Consider the following 15,438-nt stretch of genomic DNA (forward strand, 5'->3'; position numbering starts at 1 on the left):
TGGACTGTAGAAGCCAGGGCCCCGCTCACGTGGGACAGAGACGCTGGTCTCTCCTGGCTTCATCTGTCAGGATTGGCAGACAGTGAGGCAGACCCACCTGGGGCTGTGGCCTTGCTGACCTCTGACTCAGGGGATCAGGGGATCTGATCACCAAAGCAACAGTTCAGGGGGCTGGTCCCTGCTGGACCCATCTGCAACCTGGCCGGCGTGGCAGGCACGGTGTCTTCACCTTGCCTCTGTCTCATAGCTGGCACGAGCTCTGCACCACTGGGCACCGCTGTGTGCGTCTGGCTCGGGGCTGAGCAGGTACAGGCAGCACAGTGTGGTCTCCGAGAGCTGCCCGTGCAGACTGCACAGAGGAGACCTGGCACCTGCTGCAGGAGCGCGCTCTGAGGGGCTCACGCTGGGCCTCCTTCCTGTTGCATTCTTGAAATTCTCAGTGTTATTTCTGAACTTGAATGTCTTGTGCATGGAGTGTAAGGGGCAGAGCGTGTGTGCTGGCCACAGTGTCCACACAGCGCTGCACCCCGGGGGGAGGGCGTGCAGAATGCATCCTACAGTATGGGTGCGGCCTGTTCTTCCCATGGCCTGCTGGTGTTCAGGTGAATGAACTGGAGTCCCACCCCCCCCCAACCCCCCCACCCCTCCAACTCACTGATCTGATAAACTCATCCATGTCTGTGTCAAGGGGAAGAACTAAAGCCTAAATCCAGGGTAACTTAAAAAACTTGGGCTGGTCTACACTGGAGAAGCCTATCTCCCTGTTTCTTGGAGACAATCAACAAACCATTAGCACCACTTCAAATGCAGATACATTTCTGATTAATTAACACATCTGTCCTCACATTGTTGTAAACTGGGTGCTCAAAACTTCTCATCTCATGGCTGAACCTTCTCGCCCTGTCACCAGAGTTAGAAGTACTTGTGACTGCTAGGCCCCATAGCTGTGTATTTCGTTCATGCTCACAATAAGGTTTATACAATGGTTATCAGTATTAAGTAACACGTAGAGTTAAGTAAGCTAACATCTTACCATGAATTCCTATGTTGTTGATATCTTTTTTAAAAAAATCTATGGGTCCCTTGACTGAAAGATGTTCCATCTAGGATAACATGGGATTATAGCTTTACAGACCACAAACTTTGGTCCTGTTTACCGAAGAACACACTGTTCTTGAGAATTTGTTGTTGCCGTGGTGTTTCAAAGAGACAGAGAAAGACAACAGACAAAGAGTGAATATAAATTTTTGTCATCATATTATGTTTTCTGCGTGGAAGTTACACTCAGAACACATTGTGATTTATTTCATAAGGGCTGCCAAGTGTGAGAAACCACACACACAAAAGTAGTATCATTGAATTTTGCATGTAATGGGAAATAAAATTTTAAGACCTGTAAATTGTGAATCTCTTGGAATCAGTGTTTTATACTAAATGTGAACATAACAGATGGTATTTGGACAAGAGCCTTGAGTCACTGCATGATGGGAACACGTAAGTTAATATTTGAGAATTAGCTCATTCCTCTGATGTAGTGTTACTTAGCCCATTTGTGACAGAATGACAAGAGGGTAGAGCCTCTGTTTACTTGGGAGGAGGAGAACAGTGGAGAGATCCCTGTCTGGTACTCAGCTGAGAACATTGTTGCTATGGTGTAATGCAGTGGCGAGATCCCTGTCTGGTACTCAGATGAGAACATTGTTGCTACAGTGTGATGCAGTGGAGAGATCCCTGTCTGGTACTCAGCTGAGAACATTGTTGCTACAGTGTAATGCAGTGGAGAGATCCCTGTCTGGTACTCAGCTGAGAACATTGTTGCTACAGTGTAATGCAGTGGAGAGATCCCTGTCTGGTACTCAGCTGAGAACATTGTTGCTACAGTGTAATGCAGTGGAGAGATCCCTGTCTGGTACTCAGCTGAGAACATTGTTGCTACAGTGTAATGCAGTGGAGAGATCCCTGTCTGGTACTCAGCTGAGAACATTGTTGCTACAGTGTAATGCAGTGGAGAGATCCCTGTCTGGTACTCAGCTGAGAACATTGTTGCTACAATGTAATGCAGTGGCGAGATCCCTGTCTGGTATTCCGCTGAGAACATTGTTGCTACAGTGTAATGCAGTGGGGAGATCCCTGTCTGGTACTCAGCTGAGAACATTGTTGCTACAGTGTAATGCCTCCTGCTCCTCTGCTTCCCTGCAGCTGTGGGTCTCGCCGCGTGCCAGGAACCCGCCCTGCCCAGCAACGGCATCCAGATAGGCGACCGCTACATGGTGAATGACGTGCTCTCCTTCCAGTGCGAGCCCGGGTACACCTTGCAGGTACCTCTGCCTTCTTGTGCGATGCGCGTTCAGCATGGCCGTCCTGGCTCAGGCCCAGAGAGCTCCTCTGGTTTTGCTCACTCAGTTGGTGAATCGGGGTAATCACATCAGACCATGCACACTAGTAATCCCAGTCCTCATTCAGAAGTAGCTGCTCGCTGATAAAGCTCTGTCACAGCTGAGCGCGACATTTTTCATGTGTGTTTTGCTTCAGAATGTGTGCTCTCCGGATAGCTATGCATGGGGCAAAGTCTTCAAAAGCCTGTCCTGGACTCCGCGGATGGGGTCTGCGCCTCATCCTGGTCTGAAATGTTCTGTTGACTCACTTCAGTGGATCAGCATTGGATGCCCACTTTGTGCCAGAGAATTGAGGCGCTCAAATTACAGGCTTAAATATTTTCAAGAACACTTATGTGGACCTTTTAAAAACAACATTTTTGTATTTTATTATAAACGTTTGTAAATTAATGCCTAACAACATTGGTCATATTCTGTTGTTTATTTTCTGGTCTAACCACAGGTAAGCTCCCTCCCACAGTAATTTCTATCTATCACTGAGCATAATTCTTGCATCACGCTCTCTGGCAGCCATAAAAATTGAGAATCTAAGCATTTCTCTTCCCACGTCCAGGAGTAATGGTCAGGCCTGCTGATGTCTCTGGTATTCAGTTAGTTCAGGTAACAGAGTGCATTGTTTCCACGTTTATTACAGTGTGGAAGGTGAGCGTTATTCAAGGGCATTTCTGTCGTTGCATTTTGTAAATGACTTCAATACAACAGCGTGGGCGAGCATCAGAAAAGAATGGCGCCAGTGCAGCAGGGAGGGACCCCATTGCGTAGAGCGAGATTTCTGCATGTGTGCCGGGGGAACCTCTCCTAGAGCTCAGGCACGTAGCCCCAGCAGCAGCCGCCAGCACCAAGTGCGCCTGACTGCTACGCCAGGTGCTTCCTGTGCCCAGTCTCACGCTGCTCCCCACCAGCCATCCGGTACGAGCCTTGAGCTTAGAGCAAACATCTGCCAAGTATCCAGCACGTTGAGTACACAGACTGTCTGCTATTCTTAGACACAAATATCAATAGTAAAGACACCTTCGGCAAGCAAGCGTGCACCCACGCTGTGTGGGACTCAGTGGGCACTGCGCTCACTGCCTGGACTTTGCGAGACTTTGGATGGGCATCATGCAGGGACTTGAAGAAGTCCTTGGGAAAATGGAAGTAGAGCCTAAGTTCATTTTGGTGCAAGAACACAAGATCGCTGAGACCCATGGATGGTTTTCCCGTGACCCTTCTGAAGGACCACCACAGAAGTGGATTCTCTGCAGTGGGCACTGCTGGGGGAGCTTTGTGGGGGTCCTGACTACACAGCCCCCCCGCCCCAGCACACTCAGGTCCTTTGTTGATTCTCTCAGAGAAGGATTTCCTGCTTCCCCTGAAAATGCCCACAGGACAGAGAATCATGCGTCCCGTGTCAAGGTGCCATCCAGCCATGAGTCCATGCAGACATGCCACTGTGCCTGTCTGTGCCATTCTGACACCATGCAAACATCATGCTTTCTGTTCTCCCCGATGCCCACACTTTAATACATCTCTCATCATGGATGTTCGTCTTTTACCTATCGATGATACGACTTTGCAGTTTCTGGTAGCATTCTTCTTTCTTGAAGATTTATTTATTTATTTGAAAGGCAGATTTACAGAGAGAGGGAGAGGCAAAGAGAGAGTCTTCCATCAGCTTGTTTACTCCCCCAAATGCCCACAACCACCAGGGCTGGGCCAGACCCACGCCAGGAGCCTGGAACTCCATGTGGGTCTCCCACGTGGACGACATGGGCCAAAGCACTCTTCTACCTTCCTAGGAGCGTTAGTGGAGACTGGATCCTGGGAGTGAAGCAGCCTGGGTCTGAACTGGTGGCCCCTACATAGGATGCTGGGGCTGCAGGCGGCAGCCCAATCCACTGTGCCACAGTGCTGGCCCAAGCGCTCCCTTGTAAAAGCACTATTTTCTGCAGAGAAGAAACCAGAAAGAATTTTTTGGTGAAGGGATTTCTTCTAAGGAATTACTGACCTGCCTGGAGATGGAGACCCGTGGACCCCCTGCTGCTCAGCCCAGCAGGCAGCTCCCAAGCTCTGCCCTTCACACGCAAGCCGGGTGCTCTCTTCTTACAGATGGCATCAAGCCCCAGCCTGCAAGCAGCTCTGTCACTCGAGCACAGGACTCAGGACTCTTTTTAAAGGCTAACAGCTCTCCCTTCTATGACACACTGGAAAGACAGCATGCCTGTACTTAAATTGGAGTTACTGCTGGGAGGAGCTGTCGCTTGCTCGGTGTGCTGGGAAGATCTCTACACACGCCTGTCTGGGAGGATCCATGGCAGTGCCCTGACAACACGAGCCACACGTGTAACCTGAGAATTTGTGTGATTCCTGATAATGATTTCCGTCTTCTCCAGATGAGTTTTTGTGTTCTCTTAACAGATGAAAAAGAAAACGCCCACTTGGGGAAAAACTAGTCAGTAAGTGCACAGAACCTGTCTTGGTTCTGATCCATTCCAAAATTTGACGCATCTGAGATGTTTATATAAAACTCAGTAGCTTAGATTGGTCACAAATGACTATCTTATTGGCAGTCTTCAATAAATGCCCTTTGTGTTTATCCATACTTCACACAGAAGTTTATTAAAGAAAATTTAATGGATTAATGAATGAATATGAACTTTGGCAGCAAGAACCTTGCCCAGCTGTCTTCTTAACAGATAAACACTGTCTCTCCTCACTGGAACCGCATTTTAAAATGCCAAGAAGTATGACAGCATTAGTTTTGTGGCAGATGAATTGACCATGAAATGTTTCTAAGCTCAGGAAATCGGTTTGCCGTCGATAACCTCTTTAGTGCAAATTCTTTTTGATGCATTCCCAGTTTTGCTGGGATTACTTAATATGAGTTAAAGGTTGTTTTTCAGCCGCCTGCATGCCAATTGCAGGTGGCAAATAGAGACTTATGAGATGAATAAGAATAACAGAGAAGGCTACCTTGTCATAACGAGAAAAAATTACAAATGGACTGCACCACTGAGTCCCGAGATTAGCCTCTCCTTAATTGTAAGAGAGGCGTTAGCATCAGCGGTCTGAGTTTCACCCTCTGCTGTTTGATTGGCACAAGACAGAGACTAAAATATTTTTGAAAGTGGAAAGCTTCGTATATTCAAAGGATAAAGAGATTCTGGGTGATGAGGATTAATTTCCTTGCCACAGTGTACTTTTCACAGCCAGTGAGGCTGTGGGGTGACGAAGGGGAGGTTCGGGCTCCTCTTCCTGCCCTACAAGCAGGATGGGCCCCAGTTCTTCCTGGGCCAGGGGTGATCCGGCAGCCCCCATCAGGCAGCCACTCATGGACCTCTCCACACACAGACCCTTACCTGCCCGGCTTGGATTCTTCCCAGCAAAACCTGGTCTTACCTAAGCACTTTAGTCTCTCAGACCGAAAGCTTTACATTGTAATGATGAGGATTAAAGACATACTTTTCCCAATTCAGTGAATCTCTTTCAAGTATTAACAAAGGAACCTGGCAGAAATGTCATCCATTTAAAGAGACATTGCAAGATTCTGTTTTAAGTGGAAAATATATAGTGATGAAGGATTTTTGTGATACATTAAAATAATCATTGTAAATAGGTTGTGTATTTTAATTTTTATATTTGTACTTAAAAAAGACAAGACAGAAAAGGAGGCACAGATACTCTCACAGACACTGAATCCCCAAGCCCTCGATTCTCAGTTATGTGAGGTTTATTTCCTGTCTCTTAACAGGGCCGCTCTCACATTTCCTGTATGCCGGGAACTGTCCGTCGCTGGAACTACCCCTCACCGCTCTGCATCGGTAGGAACACGGCTTTCGAAACCAGGTTACACACAAACTCTAAAGAATGGTGCTTGCTCCACTCCTTAGCTGCAAACGATGTACTTTGGATTTGCTTTCACAACACTTGTAACATAGCAGTAGTACAGCAGGTAGTATTGCAGGTGTAGTACCAGGACAGCATCACTGGTACAGGTGTAGTCATAGGACAGCAGTCCCTGGTGCAGGTGTACTACTGGGACAGCAGTCCCTGGTGCAGGTGTAGTACTAGGACAGCAGTCCCTGGTACAGGTGTAGTACTAGGAGAGCAGTCCCTGGTGCAGGTGTAGTACTAGGAGAGCAGTCCCTGGTACAGGTGTAGTACTAGGAGAGCAGTCCCTGGTACAGGTGTAGTACTAGGACAGCAGTCCCTGGTGCAGGTGTAGTACTAGGAGAGCAGTCCCTGGTGCAGGTGTAGTACTAGGACAGCAGTCCCTGGTGCAGGTGTAGTACTAGGACAGCAGTCCCTGGTACAGGTGTAGTACTAGGACAGCAGTCCCTGGTGCAGGTGTAGTACTAGGAGAGCAGTCCCTGGTGCAGGTGTAGTACTAGGAGAGCAGTCCCTGGTACAGGTGTAGTACTAGGAGAGCAGTCCCTGGTGCAGGTGTAGTACTAGGAGAGCAGTCCCTGGTACAGGTGTAGTAGTAGGAGAGCAGTCCCTGGTGCAGGTGTAGTAGTAGGAGAGCAGTCCCTGGTACAGGTGTAGTACTAGGAGAGCAGTCCCTGGTACAGGTGTAGTACTAGGACAGCAGTCCCTGGTGCAGGTGTAGTACTAGGACAGCAGTCCCTGGTACAGGTGTAGTACTAGGAGAGCAGTCCCTGGTACAGGTGTAGTACTAGGACAGCAGTCCCTGGTGCAGGTGTAGTACTAGGAGAGCAATCCCTGGTGCAGGTGTAGTACTAGGACAGCAGTCCCTGGTGCAGGTGTAGTACTAGGAGAGCAGTCCCTGGTGCAGGTGTAGTACTAGGACAGCAGTCCCTGGTACAGGTGTAGTACTAGGACAGCAGTCCCTGGTGCAGGTGTAGTACTAGGACAGCAGTCCCTGGTACAGGTGTAGTACTAGGAGAGCAGTCCCTGGTACAGGTGTAGTACTAGGACAGCAGTCCCTGGTGCAGGTGTAGTACTAGGAGAGCAATCCCTGGTGCAGGTGTAGTACTAGGACAGCAGTCCCTGGTGCAGGTGTAGTACTAGGAGAGCAGTCCCTGGTGCAGGTGTAGTACTAGGAGAGCAGTCCCTGGTGCAGGTGTAGTACTAGGAGAGCAGTCCCTGGTGCAGGTGTAGTACTAGGATAGCAGTCCCTGGTGCAGGTGTAGTACTAGGAGAGCAGTCCCTGGTGCAGGTGTAGTAGTAGGACAGCAGTCCCTGGTGCAGGTGTAGTAGTAGGACAGCAGTCCCTGGTGCAGGTGTAGTACTAGGAGAGCAGTCCCTGGTGCAGGTGTAGTACTAGGAGAGCAGTCCCTGGTGCAGGTGTAGTACTAGGAGAGCAGTCCCTGGTGCAGGTGTAGTACTAGGAGAGCAGTCCCTGGTGCAGGTGTAGTACTAGGACAGCAGTCCCTGGTGCAGGTGTAGCACTAGGAGAGCAGTCCCTGGTGCAGGTGTAGTACTAGGAGAGCAGTCCCTGGTGCAGGTGTAGTACTAGGAGAGCAGTCCCTGGTGCAGGTGTAGTACTAGGACAGCAGTCCCTGGTGCAGGTGTAGTACTAGGACAGCAGTCCCTGGTACAGGTGTAGTACTAGGACAGCAGTCCCTGGTGCAGGTGTAGTACTAGGAGAGCAGTCCCTGGTACAGGTGTAGTACTAGGACAGCAGTCCCTGGTGCAGGTGTAGTACTAGGAGAGCAGTCCCTGGTGCAGGTGTAGTACTAGAAGAGCAGTCCCTGGTACAGGTGTAGTACTAGGAGAGCAGGCCCTGGTGCAGGTGTAGTACTAGGACAGCAGTCCCTGGTGCAGGTGTAGTAGTAGGAGAGCAGTCCCTGGTGCAGGTGTAGTACTAGGAGAGCAGTCCCTGGTGCAGGTGTAGTACTAGGAGAGCAGTCCCTGGTACAGGTGTAGTACTAGGACAGCAGTCCCTGGTGCAGGTGTAGTACTAGGAGAGCAGTCCCTGGTGCAGGTGTAGTACTAGGACAGCAGTCCCTGGTACAGGTGTAGTACTAGGACAGCAGTCCCTGGTGCAGGTGTAGTACTAGGAGAGCAGTCCCTGGTGCAGGTGTAGTAGTAGGACAGCAGTCCCTGGTGCAGGTGTAGTACTAGGACAGCAGTCCCTGGTGCAGGTGTAGTACTAGGACAGCAGTCCCTGGTGCAGGTGTAGTACTAGGAGAGCAGTCCCTGGTACAGGTGTAGTACTAGGACAGCAGTCCCTGGTGCAGGTGTAGTACTAGGACAGCAGTCCCTGGTGCAGGTGTAGTACTAGGACAGCAGTCCCTGGTACAGGTGTAGTACTAGGAGAGCAGTCCCTGGTGCAGGTGTAGTACTAGGAGAGCAGTCCCTGGTGCAGGTGTAGTACTAGGAGAGCAGTCCCTGGTACAGGTGTAGTACTAGGAGAGCAGTCCCTGGTGCAGGTGTAGTACTAGGACAGCAGTCCCTGGTGCAGGTGTAGTACTAGGAGAGCAGTCCCTGGTACAGGTGTAGTACTAGGAGAGCAGTCCCTGGTGCAGGTGTAGTACTAGGAGAGCAGTCCCTGGTGCAGGTGTAGTACTAGGAGAGCAGTCCCTGGTGCAGGTGTAGTACTAGGAGAGCAGTCCCTGGTGCAGGTGTAGTACTAGGAGAGCAGTCCCTGGTGCAGGTGTAGTACTAGGACAGCAGTCCCTGGTGCAGGTGTAGTACTAGGACAGCAGTCCCTGGTGCAGGTGTAGTACTAGGACAGCAGTCCCTGGTACAGGTGTAGCACTAGGAGAGCAGTCCCTGGTACAGATGTAGTACTAGGAGAGCAGTCCCTGGTACAGGTGTAGCACTAGGAGAGCAGTCCCTGGTGCAGGTGTAGTACTAGGACAGCAGTCCCTGGTACAGGTGTAGTACTAGGAGAGCAGTCGCTGGTGCAGGTGTAGTACTAGGGGAGCAGTCCCTGGTGCAGGTGTAGTACTAGGAGAGCAGTCCCTGGTGCAGGTGTAGTACTAGGAGAGCAGTCCCTGGTGCAGGTGTAGTACTAGGACAGCAGTCCCTGGTACAGGTGTAGCACTAGGAGAGCAGTCCCTGGTGCAGGTGTAGTACTAGGACAGCAGTCCCTGGTGCAGGTGTAGTACTAGGACAGCAGTCCCTGGTGCAGGTGTAGTACTAGGACAGCAGTCCCTGGTACAGGTGTAGTACTAGGACAGCAGTCCCTGGTGCAGGTGTAGTACTAGGACAGCAGTCCCTGGTGCAGGTGTAGTACTAGGAGAGCAGTCCCTGGTGCAGGTGTAGTACTAGGACAGCAGTCAGTACTACAGGTGTAGTACTAGGAGAGCAGTCCCTGGTGCAGGTGTAGTACTAGGACAGCAGTCCCTGGTGCAGGTGTAGTACTAGGACAGCAGTCCCTGGTGCAGGTGTAGTACTAGGACAGCAGTCCCTGGTGCAGGTGTAGTACTAGGACAGCAGTCCCTGGTGCAGGTGTAGTACTAGGAGAGCAGTCCCTGGTACAGGTGTAGTACTAGGAGAGCAGTCCCTGGTGCAGGTGTAGTACTAGGACAGCAGTCCCTGGTGCAGGTGTAGTACTAGGAGAGCAGTCCCTGGTGCAGGTGTAGCACTAGGACAGCAGTCCCTGGTGCAGGTGTAGTACTAGGAGAGCAGTCCCTGGTGCAGGTGTAGCACTAGGACAGCAGTCCCTGGAGCAGGTGTAGCACTAGGACAGCAGTCCCTGGTGCAGGTGTAGTACTAGGAGAGCAGTCCCTGGTGCAGGTGTAGTACTAGGAGAGCAGTCCCTGGTGCAGGTGTAGTACTAGGAGAGCAGTCCCTGGTACAGGTGTAGTACTAGGACAGCAGTCCCTGGTGCAGGTGTAGTACTAGGACAGCAGTCCCTGGTACAGGTGTAGTACTAGGAGAGCAGTCCCTGGTGCAGGTGTAGTAGTAGGACAGCAGTCCCTGGTACAGGTGTAGTACTAGGAGAGCAGTCCCTGGTGCAGGTGTAGTACTAGGACAGCAGTCCCTGGTGCAGGTGTAGTACTAGGAGAGCAGTCCCTGGTACAGGTGTAGTACTAGGACAGCAGTCCCTGGTACAGGTGTAGTACTAGGAGAGCAGTCCCTGGTGCAGGTGTAGTACTAGGACAGCAGTCCCTGGTGCAGGTGTAGTACTAGGAGAGCAGTCCCTGGTACAGGTGTAGTACTAGGACAGCAGTCCCTGGTACAGGTGTAGTACTAGGAGAGCAGTCCCTGGTGCAGGTGTAGTACTAGGACAGCAGTCCCTGGTGCAGGTGTAGTACTAGGAGAGCAGTCCCTGGTGCAGGTGTAGTACTAGGACAGCAGTCCCTGGTACAGGTGTAGTACTAGGAGAGCAGTCCCTGGTGCAGGTGTAGTACTAGGACAGCAGTCCCTGGTGCAGGTGTAGTACTAGGAGAGCAGTCCCTGGTACAGGTGTAGTACTAGGAGAGCAGTCCCTGGTGCAGGTGTAGTACTAGGACAGCAGTCCCTGGTGCAGGTGTAGTACTAGGAGAGCCGTCCCTGGTACAGGTGTAGTACTAGGAGAGCCGTCCCTGGTACAGGTGTAGTACTAGGAGAGCAGTCCCTGGTGCAGGTGTAGTACTAGGAGAGCAGTCCCTGGTACAGGTGTAGTACTAGGAGAGCAGTCCCTGGTGCAGGTGTAGTAGTAGGAGAGCAGTCCCTGGTGCAGGTGTAGCACTAGGAGAGCAGTCCCTGGTACAGGTGTAGTAGTAGGAGAGCAGTCCCTGGTGCAGGTGTAGTACTAGGAGAGCAGTCCCTGGTACAGATGTAGTACTAGGACAGCAGTCCCTGGTACAGGTGTAGTACTAGGACAGCAGTCCCTGGTGCAGGTGTAGTACTAGGACAGCAGTCCCTGGTACAGGTGTAGTACTAGGAGAGCAGTCGCTGGTGCAGGTGTAGTACTAGGGGAGCAGTCCCTGGTGCAGGTGTAGTACTAGGACAGCAGTCCCTGGTGCAGGTGTAGTACTAGGAGAGCAGTCCCTGGTACAGGTGTAGTACTAGGAGAGCAGTCCCTGGTGCAGGTGTAGTACTAGGACAGCAGTCCCTGGTGCAGGTGTAGTACTAGGAGAGCAGTCCCTGGTGCAGGTGTAGTACTAGGAGAGCAGTCCCTGGTGCAGGTGTAGTACTAGGACAGCAGTCCCTGGTACAGGTGTAGCACTAGGAGAGCAGTCCCTGGTGCAGGTGTAGTACTAGGAGAGCAGTCCCTGGTGCAGGTGTAGTACTAGGACAGCAGTCCCTGGTGCAGGTGTAGTACTAGGAGAGCAGTCCCTGGTGCAGGTGTAGTACTAGGACAGCAGTCCCTGGTACAGGTGTAGTACTAGGACAGCAGTCCCTGGTGCAGGTGTAGTACTAGGAGAGCAGTCCCTGGTGCAGGTTTAGCACTAGGAGAGCAGTCCCTGGTACAGGTGTAGTACTAGGACAGCAGTCCCTGATGCAGGTGTAGCACTAGGAGAGCAGTCCCTGGTGCAGGTGTAGTACTAGGACAGCAGTCCCTGGTGCAGGTGTAGTACTAGGACAGCAGTCCCTGGTACAGGTGTAGTACTAGGACAGCAGTCCCTGGTGCAGGTGTAGTACTAGGACAGCAGTCCCTGGTGCAGGTGTAGTACTAGGAGAGCAGTCCCTGGTGCAGGTGTAGTACTAGGAGAGCAGTCCCTGGTACAGGTGTAGTACTAGGACAGCAGTCCCTGGTGCAGGTGTAGTACTAGGACAGCAGTCCCTGGTACAGGTGTAGTACTAGGACAGCAGTCCCTGGTACAGTTGTAGTACTAGGAGAGCAGTCCCTGGTGCAGGTGTAGTACTAGGACAGCAGTCCCTGGTGCAGGTGTAGTACTAGGAGAGCAGTCCCTGGTACAGGTGTAGTACTAGGACAGCAGTCCCTGGTACAGGTGTAGTACTAGGAGAGCAGTCCCTGGTGCAGGTGTAGTACTAGGACAGCAGTCCCTGGTGCAGGTGTAGTACTAGGAGAGCAGTCCCTGGTACAGGTGTAGTACTAGGACAGCAGTCCCTGGTGCAGGTGTAGTACTAGGACAGCAGTCCCTTGTGCAGGTGTAGTACTAGGACAGCAGTCCCTGGTACAGGTGTAGTACTAGGACAGCAGTCCCTGGTGCAGGTGTAGTACTAGGACAGCAGTCCCTGGTACAGGTGTAGTACTAGGAGAGCAGTCCCTGGTGCAGGTGTAGTACTAGGAGAGCAGTCCCTGGTGCAGGTGTAGTAGTAGGACAGCAGTCCCTGGTGCAGGTGTAGTACTAGGACAGCAGTCCCTGGTGCAGGTGTAGTACTAGGAGAGCAGTCCCTGGTGCAGGTGTAGTACTAGGAGAGCAGTCCCTGGTGCAGGTGTAGTACTAGGAGAGCAGTCCCTGGTGCAGGTGTAGTACTAGGACAGCAGTCCCTGGTGCAGGTGTAGTACTAGGAGAGCAGTCCCTGGTGCAGGTGTAGTACTAGGACAGCAGTCCCTGGTGCAGGTGTAGTACTAGGACAGCAGTCCCTGGTGCAGGTGTAGTACTAGGAGAGCAGTGCCTGGTACAGGTGTAGTACTAGGACAGCAGTCCCTGGTGCAGGTGTAGTACTAGGAGAGCAGTCCCTGGTGCAGGTGTAGCACTAGGAGAGCAGTCCCTGGTGCAGGTGTAGTACTAGGACAGCAGTCCCTGGTACAGGTGTAGTACTAGGACAGCAGTCCCTGGTGCAGGTGTAGTACTAGGACAGCAGTCCCTGGTGCAGGTGTAGCACTAGGACAGCAGTCCCTGGTGCAGGTGTAGTACTAGGACAGCAGTCCCTGGTACAGGTGTAGTACTAGGACAGCAGTCCCTGGTACAGGTGTAGTACTAGGAGAGCAGTCCCTGGTGCAGGTGTAGTACTAGGACAGCAGTCCCTGGTGCAGGTGTAGTACTAGGACAGCAGTCCCTGGTGCAGGTGTAGTACTAGGAGAGCAGTCCCTGGTGCAGGTGTAGTACTAGGAGAGCAGTCCCTGGTGCAGGTGTAGTACTAGGAGAGCAGTCCCTGGTGCAGGTGTAGTACTAGGACAGCAGTCCCTGGTGCAGGTGTAGTACTAGGAGAGCAGTCCCTGGTGCAGGTGTAGTACTAGGACAGCAGTCCCTGGTGCAGGTGTAGTACTAGGACAGCAGTCCCTGGTGCAGGTGTAGTACTAGGAGAGCAGTCCCTGGTACAGGTGTAGTACTAGGACAGCAGTCCCTGGTGCAGGTGTAGTACTAGGAGAGCAGTCCCTGGTGCAGGTGTAGTACTAGGAGAGCAGTCCCTGGTGCAGGTGTAGTACTAGGAGAGCAGTCCCTGGTGCAGGTGTAGTACTAGGAGAGCAGTCCCTGGTGCGGGTGTTGTAGTAGGACAGCAGTCCCTGGTACAGGTGTAGTAGCAGGACAGCAGTCAGTACTACAGGTGTAGTGTATTCATGGTGTAGGTTCACAGGGCCCTGGTATGCATTTCCTCCACTGCCTGTGGCAAGGTGGTCTGGTGCAGTTTCCATGCTGAAATTGTCGTTGAAGCAGGGCTCCGGTGTGTGAATGCATGGGATGGAGGGATGCAGCTGCTTCTTGATTCTGAGCTTGCAGTTCTGGGAAAATCTCGCTTCCAGAACCAACACTCAGACTGACAGGTCTGTGACTTACAGCTCTAGTGTGGTCTTCACGCGGGAGTCAGAGCAGCCACTGCCCGGAGAATCCGCCTGCCCTGTGGGGAGGGCACTCTCCACTCTCCATTTGACAAGGCAGACCCTTGCTCCGCTGCTCACAGCCTTGCAGCAGGGTGACCGGTGGGGGTTCAGGGTCTCTGGGCGTCATGGGAAGGGCACCTTTGTCTCTGTCACATTTGTCCCTAGAACACAAGGGCCTCGAAGACATGGCACCCTTTCTTCCCAACCCTGCCCATCACTGAGAGCATGGGACTGACCCAGCACTGACCCTGCACAACCATGGTCGATTCCTTAGCAAGGGGCAGCCCCCGCCAGGCCTCGCCTTCAGCGGCTGCCATCAGCATGCACCTTTCATGCCTAAAACAGCAGTCTGGAGTTAGCTTGGCTGCTCCCTCACTCCCCGGATCCCCCTGATTCCTCAGCCTGGTCCTGAAGACATCGCCGTGAGATTTCACTCCCCTGCCTCTGCCTGGAGCCCCTCACTACCCCGGTGCTGAAGCGACAGCTCCACAGATCCAGAGCTGCCCCACAGGAGCGAGCGCTGACACTGATGCCCAGCCCTCGGCTTCCCTCGCCATTCTTCCCCGCCACCCAGCCAGGACGCTGTCCTGGATTTGCCGCGTGGCTTGTCAGGATGGCACACAGGCCGCACCCCCGCGACTCAGCCGCCTCACGCTTGGCGTCCTTTCCCTCCCTCGTCCCCATGGAGTTGTGACCACCGTGTGGGAACCCAGCGTGCCCTGACTTCCTCCCGGTCCGGTGTGGTGCCTGCCCTATTAGAGCCTGAGGCAGCGGGAAAGACAGAAACTCCAGCCCTGCCTTTACTCAAAGCTGCTCTGTCCACATGTGCTTCAGCACAGAATTTTGTGTGTTACTCTAAATGCTTCCAGCCAATACTCAAATACTAGTGGAGTGTTCGAGTGCCCTCTTGAGTTAGGGCATCCGAGAGGAAGGCTTCACTGGTGCCCAGGGTCCTGCCCCAAACGCTGATGACCCACGCCTTCCCCGGGCTGCCACCCCAGACTGCTGCACTTCTGCATGGAGTCTGCCCTCCCCATGACCCCAAGGGCTCTGACGACAGAGATGTGTGCCACTCGCTGCTGCACTGTCGGCTCAGCACGTAGCAGGCGCTTCTGAACTTGAACTCAAGAAGGACAGGAAGTGAAGGCTGCCAGAGAGCCTGGCTTGGGACACAGTCCCCAGGTCATGGCTGCTCCCTCCCCAGCCCCTCAGGGTCTCCCAGCACTACTTCTCCGCTCCCTCAAGCAGCCCTGTTTTTCTGGATGGGTTTCCAGAGAGAGTGTTCGGCCCCACAGGAAGAAATGCGCATCATCTAAGGTGCCCGTGTAGCCCCATGGTTATCCCGGACTCCTTTGTCGCAGGACACATGGCACGCGCGTTCCCACAGGGGAGCCGCTCATTTCTCTGTTCCGTGCTCTCCTGACAGCCGGATCT

The 15,438-nt window shown here is 52.6% G+C and overlaps 1 protein-coding gene across 3 annotated transcripts in view; it reads left to right on the forward strand.

Moving 5' to 3' along the window:
- CSMD1 (CUB and Sushi multiple domains 1) overlaps positions 1–15,438 on the forward strand; it is a 2,053,194-nt gene that overhangs the window by 1,857,383 nt on the left and 180,373 nt on the right. For all 3 annotated transcript variants that reach the window (XM_070047233.1, XM_070047234.1, XM_070047235.1), the window contains 2 exons: positions 2,200–2,318; positions 6,127–6,196. In XM_070047233.1, coding sequence (XP_069903334.1) covers positions 2,200–2,318; positions 6,127–6,196 — 189 coding nt within the window. The remainder of the gene's footprint in view (positions 1–2,199; positions 2,319–6,126; positions 6,197–15,438) is intronic.

This window comes from Oryctolagus cuniculus, chromosome 8, assembly GCF_964237555.1.
Source record: "Oryctolagus cuniculus chromosome 8, mOryCun1.1, whole genome shotgun sequence".
Taxonomy (NCBI): domain Eukaryota; kingdom Metazoa; phylum Chordata; class Mammalia; order Lagomorpha; family Leporidae; genus Oryctolagus; species Oryctolagus cuniculus.